The sequence below is a fragment of the Triticum dicoccoides genome, chromosome 2A (assembly GCF_002162155.2).
Source record: "Triticum dicoccoides isolate Atlit2015 ecotype Zavitan chromosome 2A, WEW_v2.0, whole genome shotgun sequence".
NCBI lineage: Eukaryota > Viridiplantae > Streptophyta > Magnoliopsida > Poales > Poaceae > Triticum > Triticum dicoccoides.
This window is the reverse complement of record NC_041382.1, coordinates 226107608-226130324: the sequence shown is the minus strand read 5'-3', so window position 1 is coordinate 226130324 and position 22717 is coordinate 226107608. Positions and strand designations below refer to the sequence as shown.

The 22717-nt window shown below is 51.6% G+C and overlaps 1 protein-coding gene across 1 annotated transcript; it reads left to right on the top strand.

Moving 5' to 3' along the window:
• Window positions 1-12121: 12121 nt before the first annotated feature.
• On the top strand, window positions 12122-16010 carry LOC119354325 (pentatricopeptide repeat-containing protein At1g05670, mitochondrial-like). The gene is made up of 3 exons (XM_037621059.1): window positions 12122-14614; window positions 14692-14793; window positions 15206-16010. Exon 1 carries the CDS (start codon window positions 12238-12240, stop codon window positions 14464-14466), a length of 2229 nt encoding a protein of 742 aa, XP_037476956.1. The 5' UTR covers window positions 12122-12237; the 3' UTR covers window positions 14467-14614; window positions 14692-14793; window positions 15206-16010.
• Window positions 16011-22717: the final 6707 nt, after the last annotated feature.

The following is a 22717-nucleotide window of genomic DNA, read 5'->3' as shown; positions in this document are numbered from 1 at the left end:
GGCGGGCGGGAAAGGAAAGGAACTGGCGGTTGGGCGTTCGCGGTTGGCGGCTGGTTTTGGACCAGATGCACCTCGTGATGTAAATTTGTACCGCGAGGTGTTGTATTTTACATCACGAGGAGGCCACGGTTCAATTTTTTTTACATGTGGACCGTATGTTAGAGCAGCGTTTTTTGCCCCAGACGGTCCAAAAGTTAGGTATTTTTACATTTGTACCGCCTATTGAAGATGCTCTTACAAGACATTCTATATATACCTAAGAGTCATCCCCGCTAACTTATTTATCTCAAAATGCAAACATGCCACCTCACCATATAATTATGAATGGGATAAGGCACACCTCAACATTCATACATGGGAAAAGACCCACCACAACATTCAACCATGCATGAAAACATATTTTTCATTTAATTATTTTACTTATATTCAATAAATATTTTTACAACTATACGTAATCAAATATAATAGGTTATGTATTTTTTTATTTTTGTTCTCATGTTATCAATCCAAGTTTACCATGTCAAGTTAACATTGTTTCAGTCCTAGTTAATAACAAATGTCAGACAAATTAACAATCATATGAGGCAGTGGAGGAAAGTTCATCAATGTCGAAGAAGGGCGAACTTCTTCCTTGTGTTACCTCTGTTGGCCCATGTTGCCTCAACCCACTCTAACCTCTTGTTCCTCCAAGTTTCATTAACATGTGCCTCCACGCCATGGTCGAGTCAATGATCATCATCATCCGTCACATCCTTATCTGGCAGAAGCTCATCATAACCCTTATTCTAAGATCCACTTATGGAGAATGCAATCTGCAAACAAGCCTAAATTGGGTGGGGAAAGGGCGGAATGCCTTCTGATCCAGGATCTTAAATCTATTCTTCAAAGCACCAAATGCCCTCTCAACCGTGACTCTTAGGCTAGAGTGTCTGAGATTGAACGGTTCTTGTGCAGTCTTAGGATAGTTTCCAGAAGAGAACTCGCTGATATGATACTTGGTTTTCCTGAAGGATGCTAGAACACCAGGACAACATGCATATTCAACATCTACTAGGTGGAACCATTGGGGTTATTGATCGCATCAAGTCGAGCCATGCCAACAGCAAGAATGTTTAGCATCATGGGCTAATCCTTTCTAGACAACTAACACATATGTGAACTTCAAATCGAAATCAACAACAACAAGCACAATCGTGTTTGTGTAGTGCTTTCTACCCATGTATGCTACAGCTGGTGACCTCGATACTCTAGTGGTTAAATGAGTACCATCTATTGCGCCAAAGCAATCCTGCCATACCGTGAAAAACTGTTATGGCTTGCTCATAACAATAGAAGCATGTCATGACATGAACTAAAGTGCTACTCACCTTGAAATATGGATACCATCTAGGGCTTGTGTGAATCTTGGTAGGAGTTTGCCCAGTTGGTGGCTTGATCATCTCTACTCCGAGCTCCCCAATCGCACACTTCACAATGGTGTGGATGCTATCTTCTAGCAACTCCATCCGCCTAAATGTCTCCGCTAGCTTGCAAAAGGTGATCTTCGCATTAGAAGCATGTTCATAGTCTTGACACCATTGCTTTTGTAGATGTAGTTCAGATTTGCCATCCTCTCCCTATCTTGGACTAACAATGGACGTAATGGTTCACAGGCTTATCATCACGACGAACCACTCTCTTGTGTGCCACAACTATGAGTGCTACTGCTTGAGCAACCAACTTCATCCATTCGTCCTAGTGGAACTGATGTGGCGGTAAATAAGGACATAATTGACTCTGCACCCTACTTAACGATCTAATAGTGGAAGGTGGTTCTATGGTGCTTACCGCCGGTGTAGTCGACGACCTACCCATGCCAAAGACAAGGCGTGTGATACAGGGACGAAGGGGACAAGCATGTCCTGTTGCCGGAGATTCAAGTCACTGTTGCCACCGTGTTCTAAGTCGCAACCAGTGCCAAGAATTATCGCTGGATTTGTCCTACTGCTAAAGGTTAGAGAGTAAAGGGGTGGGTTGAGACATATTTCATGCCATCCTGTGCTGGCGGATTTCGGTCTCCCACCATCTCCCTTCACGACCCCTGCACTACCACGCACACTGTCCCCCTTTTGCGCTCGACTCAGCCTGGCTTGCTGGAAATGACTGATTCGATCGTTGAGCCAAACTCCAGGATGCTTTAACGTTCATGCGTGTGTAGGTCATGCTCTCGTGTACGTAATCAAAAGACTTCTCTTGCATCCAGCGGGCTTATTTGGGCTGGATGCAAGCAACCAAACGCATCCTATATATCCAACATGGACCACAATCCCAGATCAAGGTTGAGAGTGTGGTGAAGGATTATATCTGGTGGCCGACGAGGTCACAATCAATGGCTGATTGGAGGCGAGAAACCGCTTCTAGGATCGTCTCAACCAACAAGATCCGCTAGCAGTAACTTGTTCTCGGCGAACTCCATATAGTGAAATTCAGCTCCATCACCCACAATGAAACTCCAAAGTTGCACGTGATTTCTTGAGCTAGACGATTGAATTTTCTTTTGCACGTGAACCAAGCTTTTATTAATTAAGGAACAATTTTACACTCTGTTTCATAGATATTACAAAGTTCATCAGGCACAAAACCTAACCAAACCATCACGCGTTGAAATGTGCGGTTGCAATAGCTGATCTACGGATGCGCACAAAGTAGTGTTGTTAGATCCATGCATGGGTCTCTTTGTCTCCTTCACTAAGCTAGCCACCGGTGATCTGTTGATGCTACCATCGACAAGGGATTCCACTCCTTCCTTGCAGTCCAGCTCGATGATGAGGGACCTATATGTTCTTGTCGGGTGTGGGGTTCCGGCTAACCCTTAAGGTTCGAACACCGGGGTGCGCGCAAAGTCTTTTCCTCCTACCGATCTACGCTCTAGCTCGCTAAGATCTTGTGGACGAACTCGACGAACTCACAACACAGAAAGACACGGGGTTTATACTGGTTCGGGCCACCGTTGTGGTGTAATACCCTACTCCAGTGTGGTGGTGGTGGATTGCCTCACGGGCTGATGATGAACAGTACAAGGGAAGAACAGCCTCCCGAGGTTGAGGTGTTCTTGTGCTTTCGGACTTGTGTGTATCTCTAGGTCCGATCCGATCTCTCCCCTACTATGGTGGCTAGCCCTACTTATATAGGCCCTGGTCCTCTTCCCAAATATTGAGCGGGAAGGGAGCCAACAATGGCGGGCTAATTTGAAGGGGGGCAGCTAGTACAAGCTATCCTGACAAAAGGTAGTCTGTGCCTGTGAAAGGCTCTGGGGTGATGCCGTCTTGGGCTCCACGATGACCTCCGCCTTGCCGTCCGCCTGGTCTTGGTCTTGTTGCACCGAAATGACAACCTTTGCCCGAGGCCTCGGTACTCCGCGGCTGCGCTTGCCTCCTTTGCACCAAAGGGGAAACAAGGACGCTGCGCGCGCTGGTGCCCGCCTGGTGTCGATCGTCATGGCTTACGTCACGAGAGTCTCGTGAGGTTCGCCCCGCCTTGATATCTCCGCTCCTTGTGAGCCTGCCTAGCTAGGCCACTCCAGAGGAGGTCTTGCGTCGTCCGCCTCGCGAGGGTCTTGGGTGCCTTGTTGGTGAAGATAGGCCATACGGCCTGCTGGCTCAGCCACGCCGTGGGCCGCAGGCAGGTCTGGTGAACCCCATTCCCAAAACGCCGACAGTAGCCTCCGGGCCCAAGGTGTGCGGGCTTGGCTTTGCGGCGAAGCCAAGGGTCAAGTTCGGAGCACCGCGGGCCCCTAAAGCATGCGGCCTCGGTCGACGCGTGGCGAAGGCAGAAGCTCACGTTCTGTCTTCAGCCGCACTGACTCGCGTCCTCAGCCATCTGCACCTCCGTGACCCCAATGCCCGCCTTGACGAGCTGCTGGAGCCTGTGGCTGAAGACCTCTGCGAAGCCGCCGCTGCAGCTGTTCAAGGTCAAGTGGAGGCTTTGCTGGGGAAGTTTCGTGGATTTTTCTCCGATCCTCTGTCTGGCGATGCCGCGGATCCTGCGGCTGGTGGTGAAGGTGAGAGCATCGTCGCCCACGGGGGAGCACCTTCCGCAGGCGATGACGACATCCAGGGGTGACCTGCGGCTATTCTTCTCGTTTCATTCCTGCGACATACAGCAGGCCTCGTGGAGGCGTTTAGACTTTTCATTTGGTATTGTGAGAACAATATGCTTGTAATATTTGCTTCGAGATTTTGCGTTTTCCTTCCTATTTGCTTTGTTCTGCGTCGGCAGAGCCCGGCCCCGCGCATACCTCAACCGCCATTGGGCCGACCAGAGACCAGGACGGTCCAAGGAGTGAGGGGCTACGTGAAAAGTTAGGCTCCTGAGTCGCGATGCTCAGGAGTCCCCCTTAACGTGCGAACAACATATAGGGAGAGTTCATGAGGATAGATTAATGTTCTACGTCGGTAGAGCCAGGCCCCGCGCATACCTCAACCGCCATTGGGCCGACCGGAGACCAGGACGGTCCAAGGAGTGAGGGGCTATGTGACCAGTTAGGCTCCTAAGTCGTGATGCTCAGGAGTCCCCCTTGACGTGTGATACGTCTCCGTCGTATCTACTTTTCAAACACTTTTGCCCTTGTTTTGGACTCTAACTTGCATGATTTGAATGGAACTAACCCGGACTAACGCTGTTTTCAGCAGAATTGCTATGGTGTTATTTATGTGCAGAAACAAAAGTTCTCGGAATGACCTGAAACTTCACGGAACATCTATTCGGAAATAATAAAAATTCTTGCAAAAGATGAAGACCAGGGGGCCTACCACCTGTCCACGAGGGTGGGGGCGCGCCCCCTACCTCGTGGGCCCCCCTGGAGCTCCTCCGACCTCAACCCCAACTCTATATATTTGGTTTCGGGGAGAGAAAAAATCAGAGAGAAGGATTCATTGCGTTTTACGATACGGAGCCGCCGCCAAGCCCTAAAACCTCTCCGGAGGGCTGATCTGGAGTCCATTCGGGGCTCCGGATAGGGGAATCCGTCGCCATCGTCATCATCAACCATCCTCCATCACCAATTCATGATGCTCACCGCTGTGCGTGAGTAATTTCATCATAGGCTTGCTGGACGGTGATGGGTTGGATGAGATTCATCATGTAATTGAGTTAGTTTTGTTAGGGTTTGATCCCTAGTATCCACTATGTTCTGAGATTGATGTTGCTATGACTTTGCTATGCTTAATGCTTGTCACTAGGGCCCGAGTGTCATGATTTCAGATATGAACCTATTATGTTTTCATCAATATATGAGAGTTCTTGATCCTATCTTGCAAGTCTATAGTCACCTATTATGTGTTATGATCCGTTAACCCCAAAGTGACAATAATCGGGATACTTACCGGTGATGACCGTAGTTTGAGGAGTTCATGTATTCACTATGTGTTAATGCTTTGTTCCGGTACTCTATTAAAAGGAGGCCTTAATATCCCTTAGTTTCCGTTAGGACCTCGCTGCCACGGGAGGTAGGACAAAAGATGTCATGCAAGTTCTTTTCCATAAGCACGTATGACTATATTCGGAATACATGCCTACATTACACTGATGAATTGGAGCTAGTTCTGTATCACCCTAGGTTATGACTGTTACATGATGAACCGCATCATGCATAATTCTCCATCACTGATCCATTGCCTACGAGCTTTCCATATATTGTTCTTCGCTTATTTACTTTTCCGTTGCTATTGCTATCATTATTATAAAATACCAAAAACATTACTTTTGCTATCATTACCTTTTGCTACCGTTACCACTACTATCATATTACTTTGCTACTAAACACTTTGCTGCAGATATTAAGTTTCCAGGTGTGGTTGAATTGACAACTCAGCTGCTAATACTTGAGAATATTCTTTGGCCCCCCTTGTGTCGAATCAATAAATTTGGGTTGAATACTCTACCCTCGAAAACTATTGCAATCCCCTATACTTGTGGGTATCAACGTGCGAACAACATATAGGGAGAGTTCGTGGGGATAGATTAATGTTCTACGTCGGCAGAGCCAGGCCCCGCGCATACCTCAACCGCCATTGGGCCGACCGGAGACCAGGACGGACCAAGGAGTGAGGGGCTACGTGACCAGTTAGGCTCCTGAGTCGCAATGCTCAGGAGTCCCCCTTGACGTTCAAACAATTTTCATACCTGCCCTCGCCGAGGCCTGGGGAGGGGCGTGCGACGCCCAGGTCCGGGGGACCTGGTTGGGTGGCGTGCGCTTGGGTGTGACCCGAGCGTAGCCCCCGTGCCCAGCCCCCTCGCGTGACTATCCCAAGGGGAGGCGTCATGGTGAGGTTGGGCGCTGAGCTCTGGGCTCCCTGAGGTTGGTGCGACCGTGGGGTCGCCCTCAGTTGTTTATCACCAGCGCGGAGCATAGTGCTTCCGCTTGTGCACGGGCATAGCCGCTCCTCGGCAGTATTGACAGCCAGCACGGAGCATGGAGCTTCCACTTGGGCGTGGGATGGGCCCCCCTCCGGGAGGAGCCCCCGGGGCATGTACAACCCCGCCCTGACACGTGGCTTGCACGATAGGGCTGCGAGGTGTATCTGGGCACTTGTGAGCCAGCGCGGGACTCACGAGGCCCTACCTCAAGGCGGGTTGCGCCTGGTCTTGAGTCTTGGTGACTGTATGTCTTTGCAAGGCAGTTAGATGCAAGCACTCTACGTCCTCAGGTCCCGACCCTCGAGCGAGCTCAACCGCCGCTGGTATTCCAGGTCGCGATGCCATGGTCAAGGCCGGGGGGTGAGGGCTGGAGAGCCAGTAAGAGCTCCAGAGTCGTGATGCTCAGGAGCCCCCCTTTTAACGTGCAAGCGGGTTGCATGGGATAAACAGACCCGCGGCGGGCGGCAACTGAGCAGGCAGTAGCCGTCGACAGGTTAAGCATGAAGAGCAGATCGACTTGGATAAATGCAGGAAGATACATGCCATTGGGTCTGTCCGAGCGGCTTAGGGATGATGCAGCCCGAGGGACGCCCCCAGCAAGGTAAGCTAAAGACTTAAGCAAAAGGGATACATTCCACAGGGACGGACCCGTGTGGCCTGGGAATAATGCAGCTCGAGGGGCGCTCCCAGCTTAAATGAACTTGGAAGATGTCACCTGGTTCTGGAGACGAAGTAGAGTTGGTGCAGCTGAAGCCACGCGTTGATGGAATGGCTCCTCATGAGCCACCGGGACCCTGAGCCTCGGGAGGCTCTGGGGGCTCTGGGGGTTCCCTGAAGACCATCCCCATCTCCTCCAGAACGGCGTGGAACCTGGCCTCCTGAGCTGCCAGGACCTGCCGCACATTGCGCTGATAGGCCAACGCCACGCTCGGCAAGCCGAAGGGCATGCAAACGTAGTTGTGTGGTGGACCCTCACAGTGGCCCGCACGTGATGGCCAGAAGTGTTCCTGAGATGCGGCCCTGTTGAGCCCTGGGACGTCGATGCAGACGCGCAGCTCAGCACCCTTGCCTGGATGGTGAGCCGCACTCCGTGAGCGGTTGTCGCCGCGCATGGCTCTTGCGTCTTGTAGCTCTTGGGTGGTCTCGGTGATGAACTCCTGAGCGGTGGGCACTCCTTGCCCTGTGCTCTCTTGAGGAAAGTGTGCCGTGAAGCACGCTTACAAGTAGTGCCCAGGCGCCTCCCTCGCTAGGTTGGCAAGGTCTGAGGCTCTCCAGGAGAGAGCCCCCGAGTCCTGCCTGAGGAGGGCGCCGGGCGCGCTTTCCTATGCGGTGGAGGGTGGTGCCCCTGGAGCGGGCGCTGATCCTGACGAGGCTCTTGACGCGACGCCATCTTCTTGGGGTCCCGCACGGCGCGGCAGCTTCCTCTTGGGGATGGTCTTCGGAGGGCCTTCACTTCTGCTGTCAGGGTTGTCGATTGCTGCGGCTTGGAAGGCGCGCTCAAGGGAGCACATCGCATCCCTTTCTTCACATGGGACCGTGATGATTCCCCCGCTTCCCGGCATCTTGAGAACATTGTAGTCGTGGTGAGTGACTGCCATGAACTTGGCCAGGGCTGGATACCCGAGGATGGCATTGTACGGCAGGCGGATGTGCGTGACGTTGAAGTCAATGAGCTCGGTGCGGTAGTTCTTGCACTCCCCGAAGGTGACAGGCAGGCGGACTTGCCCTATCGGTGTGGTGGAACCATCAATCACTCATGAGAAAGGCTTGGTTGGCTGGAGCTGCTCATAGGGCACTTGGAGGTTGTCGAACGTGTCGACGGATAGGACGTTGAGCCCTGCGCCGCCGTCGATGAGAGTCTTGGTGACCTGCACATTGCTAATGACCGGGGAACACAACATAGGCAGGGTGCCAGCGGTGGCCGCGCACTTGAGCTGATCTGCTGAGTTGAAGGTGATGGCGCATTGGGACCACCTGAGCGGGTGCGTGGCCTCGAGCTTGGGGAGCGCCGCGTTCACCTCGCGAGCGAACTATTTGAAGATGCGCTGAGAGGCTGGGGCCTGAGCACCGCCCAAGATGCAAGCGATCGCACACGGCTCCTGGAAGCCCCCAGCCCCCTCGTCCTGATGGTGGTCGTCGTTCCTTCTTGGTGGCGGCAACGGGGGAAGACCGGCGTTGCCCTGGGGGTGATCCTCATGAGGCGGGTCCCTCCAGGCGCCCTCGCGAGGTTGGTCCTGCTAGCGGTCCTCACGAGGCCGGTCGCGCCACTCCTGGCGTGGGCCATGGTCGTCCCAGCATCCGCCTCCGCATCCTCCTCCGCGGTCGTAGCCTCGGTCGTTGCGCTCGGGGCGTCGACCATAGCGTCCTTCCCGTTTGGCTCTGAGCTCTTGGCAGTCGCTGGTATTGTGGGTGTTCAGGTTGTGGAAGGCGCAGAACGGTCGGCCATTCTTGGACAACTCGGGCTGATCTTTGCCTCGATTGGTGTCGGGCTCCGCTGTGAGCACTACTGCCTCTTTGCGCTTCACGTCCTTGGCCTTGGCCTTCTTCTCCTCCACTCCTGCAGCTGGCAGTTCAAGGAGAGAGAGGCGTTCCTCCTCAGCTCTTGCGCACTTGGTCGCCAGGTTGAACAGCTCCTGAGATGTGCAGAGCTCCTCGTGGATAGCAAGCTCTTCCTTCATCTTGACGTCGCGGACGCCGTCGGAAAACGCGGAGATGATGGCCTCGTCAGTGACCTTGGGGATCTTGAGGCGGGTGTTGTTGAAGTGCTGGATGTACTTCTGGAGGGTCTCTCCTGGCTGTTGCTTGATGCAGCATAGACCGCCCGCGGTCGATGGGCGGTCGCGAGTGCCCTGGTAGTTGGCGACGAAGCGGTCGCGCATCTCGTCCCAGGAGGAGATCGAGCCGTGCTGCAGGTTCAGGAGCCAGGAGCGGGCCCCATCCTTGAGAGCCATGGGAAACCAGTTCGCCATGATTTTTTCGTCGCCGTTGGCCGCTTCGATGCTCAACTCATAGAGCTGCAGGAACTCCGCGGGGTCGGCGGAGCCGTCGTATCGAGGAGGTAGATCTGGCTTGAACTTGCCTAGCCAGGCGACGCTACACAGTTCGGGGGTGAAGGCACGGCAGCCAGCCATGGTCGCCGGGGCCCGCTTCTAAGGCGGAGCTTGGTCTTGGCGAGGTCCGCGTTGCGCCACTGCAGGTGGCACGCGGTCTTGATGAGGTGGTGCGGGGAACGCCGACACAGCTTCTCGCGGTCGCGGGATTTCTTGGCAGCTTCTTTCTTCACGCGCGGGCGCCGGGCGCGGTGGATCACGCCGCGGAGGCGCGCGCCTTGGTGCCAAGGCACCGTCTTGGGGTCGAGACGGTGGAGGCATGCCATGAGCCCCGTCGCCCGCGGTTGGTTGAGGGGGAGGCAGAGAGTGGGACGACGTCGGAGAGCCCCCTGCGGCACGGACGAGCTCGGCGACGCGGTCGAGCCACTCCTCATAAAGGTCGTCGACGGGGCGGTAACACAGGAGCTCGTTCGCCGCGATGAGCGCGGCCCGTGCCTCCATGGGAGCATGGTGCGCGTGAGACGAAGAACCAGCAGGGGTGAGTGATGGAATAGCGGTGCGGCCGTCCTGCTGCACTGAAGGATGCAGCGAGGATGCCTGCTGCTCGTTCCCCGTCGGGCCGGTGGCAGCGTTGGCGGCGGGGGACGGAGAGCGACGAGGTGACCCGCCAACGGGAGCCGTCTGAGCGACGCGGGCGGCGAGGGCAACCCGACGCTCAGCTCGAGCACGGCGAGCGTCCGCCATGGAGACGACGGAGCGACGAACCGACGGAAGGGAAACTACGACGCACCCCTACCTGGCGCGCCAAATGTCGGATGTGGAGTTCCGGCTAACCCTTAAGGTTCGAACACTGAGGTGCGCACGAAGTCTTTCCCTCCTACCGATCTACGCTCTACCTCGCTAAGATCTTACGGACGAACTCGACGAACTCACAACACAGAAAGACACGGGGTTTATACTGGTTCGGGCCACCGTTGTGGTGTAATACCCTACTCCAGTGTGGTGGTGGTGGATTGCCTCACGGGTTGATGATGAATAGTACAAGAGAAGAACAACCTCCTGAGGTTGAGGTGTTCTTATGCTTTCGGACTTGTGTGTATCTCTGGGTCTGATCCAATCTCTCCCCTACTATGGTGGCTAGCTCTACTTATATAGGCCTTGGTCCTCTTCCCAAATATTGAGCAGGAAGGGAGTCAACAATGGCGGGCTAATTTGAAGGGGGACAACTAGTACAAACCATCCTGACAAAAGGTAGTCTGCACCTGCGAAAGGCTCTGGGGTGACGCCGTCTTGGGCTCCACGATGACCTCCGCCTTGCCGTCCGCCTGGTCTTGGTCTTGTTGCACCGAAATGACAACCTTTGCCTGAGGCCTCGGTACCCCGCGGCTGCGCTTGCCTCCTTTGCACCAAAGGGGAAATAAGGACGCTGCGCGCGCTGGCGCCCGCCTGATGTCAATCGTCATGGCTTACGTCACGAGAGTCTCGTGAGGTTCGCCCCACCTTGATATCTCCGCTCCTCGTAAGTCTGCCTAGCTAGGCCACTCCAGAGGAGGTCTTGCATCGTCCGCCTCACGAGGCTTGGACCCTCGCAAGGGTCTTGGGTGCCTTGTTGGTGAAGATGAGCCGTACGGCCTGCTGGTTCAGCCACGCCGTGGGCCGCAGGTAGGCAGGTCTGGGGACCCCCGTTCCCAGAACGCCGACAATTCTCTACAAGGCACCTAAAGATTTCGGCCTCAAGCGGAGGATCAACATATCAAAGGAACCAACACGTTAAGAAAATGATTGCTCCTGTGCAAAGGTGACCAAATTGGCGGTCGTAGCATGCTGGCCTGATAGCTCGCGTGTCCCACCTATGGTGGGCCTAGATCGACATGTCTATAACTAGGGGAGGGGGGAGGGGACATGTGGCCAGCCTAGGGGCGTGCCCTGGGCTGCGAGGTTGGGCACGCGTGCTGGCATGGCACCACCCTTTATAGATTTTCTTAACATATTAGCCCCTCAAAACAGCTTACACATGTCAAAATAGCCCAAAATCAAGCATCCTGGTAGGCTAAAGTGCCAGTGGGATGACCCGTCAATGTTTAACTTCGTCTAGCATGGTGGAGATTTCGCCCAAGGCGTTTCTGCTGCTTCTGCCATGAAAGAATGTGAGGTTTTTCTTTACCTGCCTGCAGCTACTCCTGAATCACTATCTTTCCTTTCGCCACTTCGCCATGTGGATATTTCTTGATGCTCTAACAACGTTTATTTTTCGTAACACCACTTACAGTTACATCATCTGTCATCTGCTAAAATTGTGTTTTTGGTTCAAATGAATCAAATTTTTTGGATGCTTGCCTTGTTTTGCATCATCCGTTGGAGATGCTCTAACTATCTCTTTGAAATAAGAGAAAATAGCCTTGTGTTAAGCAATTCTAACTATCATCTGATTTCTCTCCCCCCTCCCCCTATAAAACAGGTTTTCTCTTTCTTTTTTATTCAAGAATTTTGTTTGTTATGTGAAAATGATCTTTGCTTAAAATAGCTTGAATTGCTTACCACATGTGTCACGTGATTTGTGAAAATGATATTTTAGCCGTTTCATCCATGAAAATGTAGTAACGTGATACTACGGGAGCCACAGGATTTCGATCCGGCTGACCAGCTTTTGAGGCCTCTCGCGCATTGCAGTTTCGTGTACCTCGCGGTCGAGCTCCCGCAAGCCGCAAACATCCTGTGCTTTCCCATCCGCCCATCTTCCACCGCCGCCGCCGCCGACAGGGCGGTCTCCCCTTCCTGGATCCGCCGCCGGATGCTCCTCCGCCGCACCGCCGCCGCAGCAGCGCAGCGCTCCTCCTGGTTACCCCCCTGGCGAACCATCCTCCCGCACGTCGGCCCCGCCCGCCCTTATAGCGCTACCACCTCCACCTCCTCCCCACACCGGCAGCGGCTGCGCACACCGCAGGTTACGGACAGTTCGCTTACTACCACCGCTGCGCCCCGACCGTTCCCGGACTACTCTCCGCCCCGCCCCGACTCGCCGGCCGACGATGCCCTCGCGCGCCGTCTCGCCGCCGCGCTCCTCGCTTCGCCCAGCCCAGGCTCCCTCCCTCATCTCCCCTTCATTCCCCTCCGCCCGCTGCACCTGCTCCTCGCACTCCCCCTGCTCGCCTCCCACCCCAACCTCACCAGCCTCCTGGTCCCGCTCCTCCTGCTCTTCCCCTCCCGACCTCACCCCCATCCCCAACTCATCCAATGCTTCGCCATTGCCGCCCATCTCGCCGTGCGCGAACCCGGAACTGCGCGTGCTATCCTTGTACGAGCTCTTCGTTTCCCATCTCCTCATCGGCATTTCGTCGAGCAGTTCATCTTCACATACAAGGCCTTCTCGTCGGACCCCGCCTCCTTCGACCTCCTCCTCCTGTGCCTCCCCTCCGCCCAGCTGCTCCGCCGGCTCCGCCAGTACGGCCTATCCCCATCCCCAGAATCCTGTAATGCTGTGCTCTCCCGCCTTCCCCTTGATGAAGCAGTTGCCTTGTTCCGAGAACTCCCCGACAAGAACGTCTGCTCCCACAATATACTCCTCAAGGCGCTCCTTAGTGCAGGCCGGCTCAAGGATGCACGCCAACATTTTGATGAAATGTCGTCACCGCCAGATGTTGTGACGTACGGCACTATGGTCCATGGCTACTGCGATTGTGGTGAGCTGGAGAATGCGGTGAAGCTGTTGGATGAAATGGCAGCAAAGGGGCTGGAGTCAAATGCGACAGTGTATACAAGTGTGATTGCATTGCTGTGCAATAAAGGGCAGGTTTCAGATGCTTTGAGGGTGGTAGAGGACATGACGATGCATGGGGTGGTGTTGGATGCAGTGGTGTTTACAACTGTAATGAGTGGATTTTGTAGCAAGGGTGATTTGGCAGCTGCAAGAAGGTTGTTCGAAGAGATGCAGAAGAGAGGGTTGGCCGCTGATGGGGTGACATATACCGCGCTTATCAATGGTCTTTGTCGGGCTGGGGAGTTGAAAGAGGCAGACAGAGTACTTCAGGAGATGGTGGACAAGGGATTGGATGTTGATGTGGTCACATATACAGCACTCATTGATGGGTACTGCAAAAGAGGGAACATGGTGGAAGCCTTCCGAGTTCACAATGAAATGGTACGGAGAAGAGTGGCACCAAATGTGGTGACATACACGGCTCTGTCTGATGGACTGTGCAAGCAGGGGGATGTGCGTGCTGCTAATGAGCTATTGCATGAGATGTGCAACAAGGGGTTAGAGCTGAATGTTTACACATACAACTCCCTGATCAATGGCCTGTGCAAGTTTGGCAATCTGGAGCAGGCCATGAGGATCATGACAGAGATGGAAGCAGCCGGACTTAGACCAGATGTTTATACATATACAACTCTTATAGATACACTCTGCAAGTCAGGAGAGTTTGACAGGGCTCACAGCATGTTACAGGAAATGTTAGATAAAGGAATTAAGCCTAGTATTGCGACTTACAATGTTCTAATGAATGGTTTTTGCATGTCAGGTAGGGTAGAAGGAGGAAGAAAGCTGCTCGAGTGGATGCTGGAGAAGAACGTCCGCCCAAATGTTGTAACGTATAATTCTCTTATGAAGCAGTACTGCATTGACAAGAACATGAAATCTACCACTGAGATTTACAAGGGGATGCATTCTCAGGAGGTGGCTCCAAATGAGAACACATACAATATATTGATCAAGGGGCACAGTAAGGCAAGAAATATGAAAGAGGCACTGTATTTCCATCATGAAATGATAGAGAAGGGATTTAGACTCACAACAAGCTCTTATAGTGCTCTTATAAGATTGCTGAATAAAAAGAAGAAATTTTCTGAGGCAAGAGGGTTATTTGACGAGATGCGAAAGGAGGGTTTGATAGCTGAACCAGATGTTTACAGTTTTTATATTGACATCAGTTTTAATGAGGATAATTTGGAGTCGACCATTACACTTTGTGATGAACTGGTGGAAGCCAGTCATGTAAAATCTAAAGCTGGCACAAACTAAGACTTTGCAAAGGAGCATACGCATCAGAACGTGATTTTGGGATGTGATAGCAGCGGTATCCTAGTTTTTTCAGAATTGACAATATGTGAGACGAAAACAGACTCACGAAAAGCACTATCCTCTATGCCATCCTAAACTAGCAATTGAGGTATATAATCACTTCTTCTAAGGGTGACATGGATCATGGCCGCTATATAGCTCAACAATTTCTTTTATTTTGTGTAGAATGATGATAGTATCCTTTCTACGGCCACCTTGATATTCCCTTGTAAGCTGTGGAGGTATATATGTGGGATGCGCACTGAGGTGTTTATGCACTTTTGCAAGGTAAGAGACATAAATGTCATATTTGTGAACCTACTGCTTCACATTTTTGTATTGCCTCGAGCATTCTTTGTTGCTATTACTATATTGATATTGACACCATCTTACAGAGTTGATGATCTATCAAATCATTGTAATTTGATCCCAGCAAAACAATAGTCACTCCTAGGAGTTTTTTAGATGTGCCAGTTGATTAGGTTGCTCATATCCTGCATCTGACTGCCGTTCAGAATTCTTATGCGAGGGGGCACCTCCTTGTAATGGATGGATGTTCAGTAGTAATTATCGACAAAACAGAGTTACTTTGCTTGTCCTTTGTTTTACTTCTTCAGTGTAAGAGAGTTCCACGTTCTCAAAAAGTAAGTGGGTTACAGTACACAACTGTCTTGTTTATTTTAAGCTGTCCGCCTTGCAGGAGAAACGGTTTCTATCTTCATCAATTGTCAAGCAACAAGGACAGTGATCAGGCAAGCAGTGAGTGGATAAATCTGGTAGGGGAGTGTGCAGGGCTTCACTCAATTGGTAAGCAATTTCTGCTGATGCTGCCGTGATGGAAAGATGGACCTGGAAAGACATAGGAGAAGCCAAGACAATAAGTATGCACGATTGCATCCATTATAGGGTGGAAAGGAAGGAGTAACCTCTGTCGGCATTCATGAATAACTCTTTGGAAGATAACATTGAGAACTCATTTGAGCTCTTTGTTCTACCCATGAAATCAAAAGGCAGATGTAGTTCTTTGTTTTCACACTCGATTCCTTCACCAGTGTTGATGATAGGATCCAGCCCTGCTTAACTGGGCACTGACTTTGGTGTCCATCGTCTGTCACATAACCACATAGTCACATTGGTGATATAACACTAGGGCACATCTAGATATGCTCTAGTTATTGCACATCTAAGTGACTCAATCAAGCTAGAAAGAAAAAGAAAAAAGACGAAAGAAAAATGCTTGCACAAATCTTAGCGTAAAATCAATGACATAGGACTTAGATGTGCAATACTTAGAGCACATCTAGATGTGCTTTAGCAAAACTGTATAACAAAATATGGGAGGAGAAGGTTCTTTGAGATGCTTGAAATCATGTTTGTTTATCTGATAGCATCTGGACAGAACAAGATTCGACCTTGTGCTGCCACAATGGTAATTGGGCAAAATATAGTTGATATGTGCATTGTAAGAATCAATTTGTTGTGTATGAAAGTCCTATTTATATTTAGGGCCTGTTCGGAGATTCTCCCGCTCCCCAAGTCCGCTCTAGGAGTTGGTGGAGCTGTAGCTAAAAATGGTGGAGTGGGGAAAAGGCAGCTCCATAGATTCTCAGATTTCAGGGAGCTGGAGGACTGCCGAACAGCTCCTTATATACTACTAGCACACATGCCCGTGCATTGCAACGGAAGAAAATACATATACAATGATGAATGGTCAAAGGGTAATTTTTGGTTAAAAAATCAACAATTCTATTTCGCTGGCTTGGACCATGATACATGTACAATTTTCATAGACACAAATTCCTCAAGTTTTTGGACAGTTCTCCTCACATCTCCTCTGCACCTTGCTCTCTTATCTTGAGCTAAAGCGCAATTCAGACACATGAATATCATACAATCTATTCACAAATTTAAATTAAGAAATTATTTTCAAATAAAATAGTGCCATGGTTCATGGGAAAAGTGAAATATATAGAAATATAACTTCATATTATAGTGTTAACATAAAAGGTATATCCCAATAACTTCTTAAAACACATAACTATCAGAAATTTCAGATCGTTCTTTTTCATAGCTGATGTTTGTGTCCTTACATCCTGACTTCATGTCGATCTTCGGGATCTCCTCCACCAAGATTGTATTCCTGCACATAGTCACCATGAGGAAGTAGCATTTATTTTAGCACACAAAACCAGTATGTTGTTCTGTTGAAGAGACATGTACCCAAAACAGACACTAAATCCAGAATGATCAAGCAAGGCTAAAATCTGAAGTTGGCTTAAGGATTTGGAAAAACTGTCCAAATCAATAATACAGGATGGAACTATTTGAATGAACCAACAAAGATCTTGTACTGCTAATAACCTCTGTCGCTAAAATTGTCTACTAAATTAATCAAACAGGCCCAAGTGGTCAAGTACCTCATACTAAAACTGAATTGTCAGGTGGAATCAGAATTTTCTCCTACTGGCCATAAATTCAGAATTATTTGATAGCATGTGGCCAAAGGAGTCAAACACATAGTTGAAGGAATCAAACACGCACCGTTGCACTGTCAAAAATAGCCACTTATTTGTGGAAGTTCCGAACTTCTAAATATGTCTTGATAATCAGATGAACAGTCCACTCGCGGCCTTGTTATCATCCAGCAGAAGCAATGATTCGGCTTGGCTGAGCATGTGAGCATCTGCAAGTATCGGATGTGAAGGAGCAGCATCAATCAGCAAGAACAATCAACAAGAACCAGCATGAACAAATTCGCCTCAATCACACATGTTTGTATAAATAGATCAGGCTTCAACTTGACAAAGAACAAATTTGTTATAACCTCAAAAACTGGTGTCAATCTTGCTGAACATTACATACACCGACACGAAGGTCACTCAATGGATTCCTACACTGGTTGGATGCACATGTAAAAACGGACAACGATGATTTGTGACGACGAACACACGTACATAGAAAACTCAGATCCGATGAATGCGGGACCAGCTCTTGCTCTTATGCTTCTGCCCAAATCGTGCACGCATGGACTATGCACTATGGCGATGTAGCAGCACCAGACAAGCATGCACCCTGCATGGCTGCATCTGCTCAACAATATCCTCTTCACCTCGCCCGACCGTCCCACTCCCAGCGCCTCCATCCACACTATCCAACCATCGTCTCCCTGGTCAGTGCAGGAGGAAGGAGGCATTGCCCTAGGTAGCCAGCGTCATGGTGGGCTCTGTGGAGCATGGGGCGGTGCCATACGTGGGCACGGGGAGCAGCACCGTGAAGCTCCGCAAAAAAAGAGAGATCGGTGCAGGGGATCAATCAGGAATACGCACGTGCATACTGAAGATTGTGTAGCTGCCACTCCATCCTTTCTTTCAATTGCTCGGGTCGACGCAGGCAGGCAGCCGTCTCTCAATCTCGCTGGTCCATGGAGTTCGGATGTACAGCAGCCTGCTCAGCGACTTGTTCTTCTCACAATCGCCAAAGATCGAGGGGGTAGAGATTTATAGTACAGATTGGTTCCTGAGTTGGTGAGTTGTATATGAATACAACTATCGCCCCGTGCGTGATACCCGCCCCTTAGCAGTAGCTAAATAGATTGTTTACCATAAAAAAAGATTGTTTCCTTTTTTTCATCAATCTAGACGCAGCATTTGTTTTTCCTTTTTCTCATGGAGTCGGACACGCAGACTTTGTTCTGCAGCGATTTTTTTCCTTATTACCTGTTTGTAGATCTATTTGCAAATCTCAGCCGTCAATCTTTATGTTAACACAAAATCAATGGATATAAAAAGGTAACTTATGGAGAACTAAGAAAGCCTCCATCCTTTAATATTAGATAAAGATATATAGAGAAAAAAGAGCAAGAAAATGCAAACGGAGCCTCGGGCTCAAGCTATTCAGTGGGTGCAACATGTTCTCTATGCATTGCCTCTGCTACAAAATAGCCCCCCTGCCCCTGTCTATTTTCACTGTCCTCCATCGAAACAAATTGTGTTTACACCCTCATTTAGTTGTAGAATAAGTAATACGAGCATATAAAGATTGTATGTGTTTCTTTCTCTCGTTACTAATGGACCCACCAGCTCCATTCACTTGGGACACGTTTGGTTGCTTGCAACGTTTTTTGCCCCTTGCATACTTGTCCCACTTGGGTCTGGTTGAGCATATGCTGATTAAAAACCATCATCTAGACATTGTTTGGCTGCCTGCATACCCTCTAACTTGGATGCCACAAAACGGAAGGCATTTTGTTTGGTTGCGAGCTTGTTTAGAGGAAAACATACGTTATGTTGTTTGGTTACATACAACACATGTTGTCTGGTAACTTCCTCGTGGAGGTGGTGATGCTACCAGCACACTAGCAAGCAGAACAAACCAGAGACATACAAAATAGATAGCATAGGAACAAGTTTAACATAGTACGCAACTTAAACAAGTAGTTCTAAACCAAACTAGCACGACATAGTCTTAAACCAAACCAACGCTGTCGGTGTACAAAAGTAGGGGCCCTTTTGTACCCCTTTACTTGTGCACGGGCAGTCGCAGCCACACCTGCGGCCGGGCTCGACAGGGCAGAGGAAGCAAAGATACAAGGCTGTCGAGGCAGCGCCCAAGCCAGAAGCATAAAGAGCAAAGGGACAAAATGGGCTTCCCCCGGCAAGAGCCTTGCCGGGGCGGCCTACATGGCCCCGGCAAGAGCCTTGCCGGGGCAACTTGCCCAACACCAGCAAGACCGTCACCCTTGAGCCTGAGAGTTATGACGCCATCGACAAACGTCAAGACCGAGGCTCGGGAGCGCCTGCATGGTGGCATGCAGATCTTTGTGGAAACCAAAGGCCTGAAAGCCTAGATGAGAACCAGAAGACGAAAGACCCCGACAAGATCTTGCGGGGGACGACTGAAGACCCTCGGCAAGACCCTTGCCCGGGATGCTCGCAAGCCCCCGGCAAGACCCTTGCCGGGGACGCCCATGAGATCCCGGCAAGGGCCTTGTCGGGGGCGTCTACGGGGCCAAAGCCAGGCCCGCATTTACAAAAGCTTCGCTGCCCCGCGCCCGTTCCGGCGTGGCGACCAGCCTACCAACTAGGCACGCGCTTGCGTGGCAGCATGCAGCTTCTAGGCCAACCAGCCAAGCACCTGCGTGGTGGCATGCAGATCTTCATGAAGACCCTGCCACCGCACCAGCTCAGCAGCCAGCCAACCAACGTGGTGCTGCATGCCTCGTCACCTGGGACATGCATCGAAGCAAGGCGAGGCGGCGATGGACGGGACAAGCCTCTTTACCGTCCCCGATAAAGCAAGAGGACACATAGGCGGCACATTAAATGCGTTTGTCCTAGGATATCAGGAGATAAACTTGTACACTGTACATACTTTCCACCTCCTGTGTGCCACTGTGGCGACCCCTTTGGCATATAAAAGGAGGCCCGAGGCGTACCGAGGAAGGATTCAACTTTTTGGACTGGGCATGCACCGCAGCTAGTTTAAGAACTCAAGAACACTAAATACACACAAAGCAAGACTAGGGTTTTACGCATCGCTTGCGGCCCGAACCTGGGTAAAAATCCCGTCGAGTTGATCTTCTAGACCCGCTCTTTGCGCAGCCCCATGGCCCGCAACCGTAGAAAGGATTCCATGGAGGGATCCCATAGGTGTCGTTCCAGAACCCCGATATCTTTGGCGCGCCAGGTAGGGGGCGCTGAGGCTGTGGAAATCAGTTTTTGAGGCCAATTCATCGACTCCTTCGTCGCGATGGCTCGAGAGAAGAAGGCGACATCGATCAGCTACACTCTGGTGCCGTCAGCTGGGGGAGGCGGTGCCGTCCGTAGCCGCAGTAACCATCCGCGTGGCAACGGAAAAGTTAAGTCATGCAAAACTTTGAGCAATTTTTCCTTTTTTATAGGGTTATCTTCCTCGAAAGATCTTGCTCCTTGTATGGAAAACCTGCACGCAAGGGAACCCTTCCGCTATTGGCAACGCCCCTGTTTCGTTTCGAGTCCGCTCAACAGATCAGGCGGCTGCGCTGAGAACGGCAAGGTGATTTGCCCGACAGCAAGCGCTCCCCGGCAGGCTGCTAAGGATCCGTTCCTCAAAGCGCCACAACATGGGTTTACGCGCAGGCAAACCTGTCCAACTAGGCGTAGGGTGTGTACACACAAAAGAAAGATCAAACAGGAAGATATCATGCTTCATTTCAAAGTATTGCAGAGTTATATTACATCAATGATTGCGGTGGTTCTAACTTAAGATAAAAGTTGTCTTGGGCATGAACTCGCGGCGGCAAGGAGAAATGAGGTGGCTAGTCCCGGCGCTGGCCCTCCACCTTCTGGACTCTGTTGACGTAGCTGATGATGGGCTCGATGCGCTTTTCGAGCGCCGTGAGGTCCATGCCCTCCGGCAAGCTCTGAAGCACATCGGTGAAGTCGACGTTGGGGTTCCAGAATGCCACCTTGGTGAGAACCTTGGTCAGGGCACCCTGACAAAGACTCCAGGACTCATTGGCCAGATAGGTCGCTCGGTTGGAGCGGAGCCATCCAGAGCGTCGAGGATGCCCTCGAAGAACAAGGTCAGCCTGGTGTTGGGGCTCACGTTCGGCTCCTGGGAGTACCTAACATCCGACATGCCCATGACGGCTAGCTACGCAGTGAGCCTCTTGGCAACATCTGTGAGACGGCTGATCCAGAGGTTTATGCTGCCCGCATATTCCTTATGGGCGGCGGTGTCATCGCTCCGCAGCTGCTTCTCGGTCTCCAGGGCCTTGATCAGGGTCTCCTCCCGGGCCGTGACCTCTGAAAGCTTCCCCTCCAAAGCGCCCATCCGCAGCTTCAGATCGTCAATGGAGCTGTTGGCCTCGGAGAGCAGCTTGGTCTGGTCGGAGACGGTGACCTGCGAATCCGCCAGAGAACGGTTGGCCGCGTCCCTCTCCTCCATCAGCCCTGAGACCTTCTTCTTCAGCTCCTCCCGCTCCAGCTCCAGCTCCTCCACCTTGCTGGCGTGGTCCAGGGCCAGAGCATTGAGTGCGTCCTTGTGCTTCTGCTCCTGGGTCCGCTGCGCGACAATCTTCCCAACCTCCTCATCCTTGCTGCAGAGTGTGGCGGCAAGTGCCTGCTCATGCGCAACGAGGTCTTCCTCCTGGCTGTTCAGCAGAGCTTGCTGCTGCTGCCGGGTAGCTTCATCCTTGGCGGCCTACTCCTTCGCCGCCTCTTGGACCTTCTCGATGTCGGCCTACTTCAGGATGAGCTCTCGCTTGCGCTCATCCAGCTCACCCTGGACAGTCCTCAGCTCTTCACGGGCCTCGCCGAACCAGACATGCGTCTGGGCGACGCGCTCCTCAAAATCTGCCTCCGCCTTGTCCACCGCCACCATCATGGACTTCACCTTGTCTTGGCGGGCACGGTGGAGCGCTTGGAGCTTCTGGAAGTTGGTGCTCATGGCCCGAAGAAGCTGCTCCTCATGGGAATCACCGTCGCCGGCGCTTAGTTCGTCGACAACATGCAGCCCGGCGGTAGCGAGCATGTAACACCCCGGATGTAACTTTCCCTATTTGTACTCCAACTCTTGCCATTTCCGGCGTTAAGTTATTTTTTTCTCGGGTTCGGGTCTTTGTCTCCATGTGTTGTTGTCTTTGTCATGCATCTCATATCATGTCATCACGTGCATTGCATTTGCATACGTGTTCGTCTCATGCATCCGAGCATTTTCCCCGTTGTCCGTTTTGCATTCCAGCGCTTCGTTCTCCTCCGATGGTCATTTCTAGCTTTCTTTCGTGTGTGGGGATTAAACATTTCCGGATTGGACCGAGACTTGCCAAGCGGCCTTAGTTTACTACCGGTAGACCGCCTGTCAAGTTTCGTGCCATTTGGACTTCGTTTGATACTCCAACGGTTAACCGAGGGACCGAAAAGGCCTTGTGTGTGTTGCAGCCCAACACCCCTCCAATTTGGCCCAAAACCCACCAAACTCTGCTCCATGCCCTAGAGCGTTCGATCACGGTCGCGTGGCCGAAAACCACACCTCATTTGGACTCTCCTAGCTCCCTCTACCTATAAAACTAGCCCCTCCTCCGAAAATCCAGATCCCCCCTCGTCCAAACCCTAGATCCGTCTCCGCCGCCGCCGGACGTGTCCGGACGGAGCCGGACAACGTCCGACCCAGCCGCCACCGCCACATGTCGCCCCGGGATACGCCCGCGCTGCCGCCCCACTTCGTCGCCGCC

Excerpts from the sequence above, each read along its gene's own strand:
- LOC119354325 (XM_037621059.1), top strand. The coding sequence starts at position 12,238 with ATGCTCCTCCGCCGCACCGCCGCCGCAGCAGCGCAGCGCTCCTCCTGG.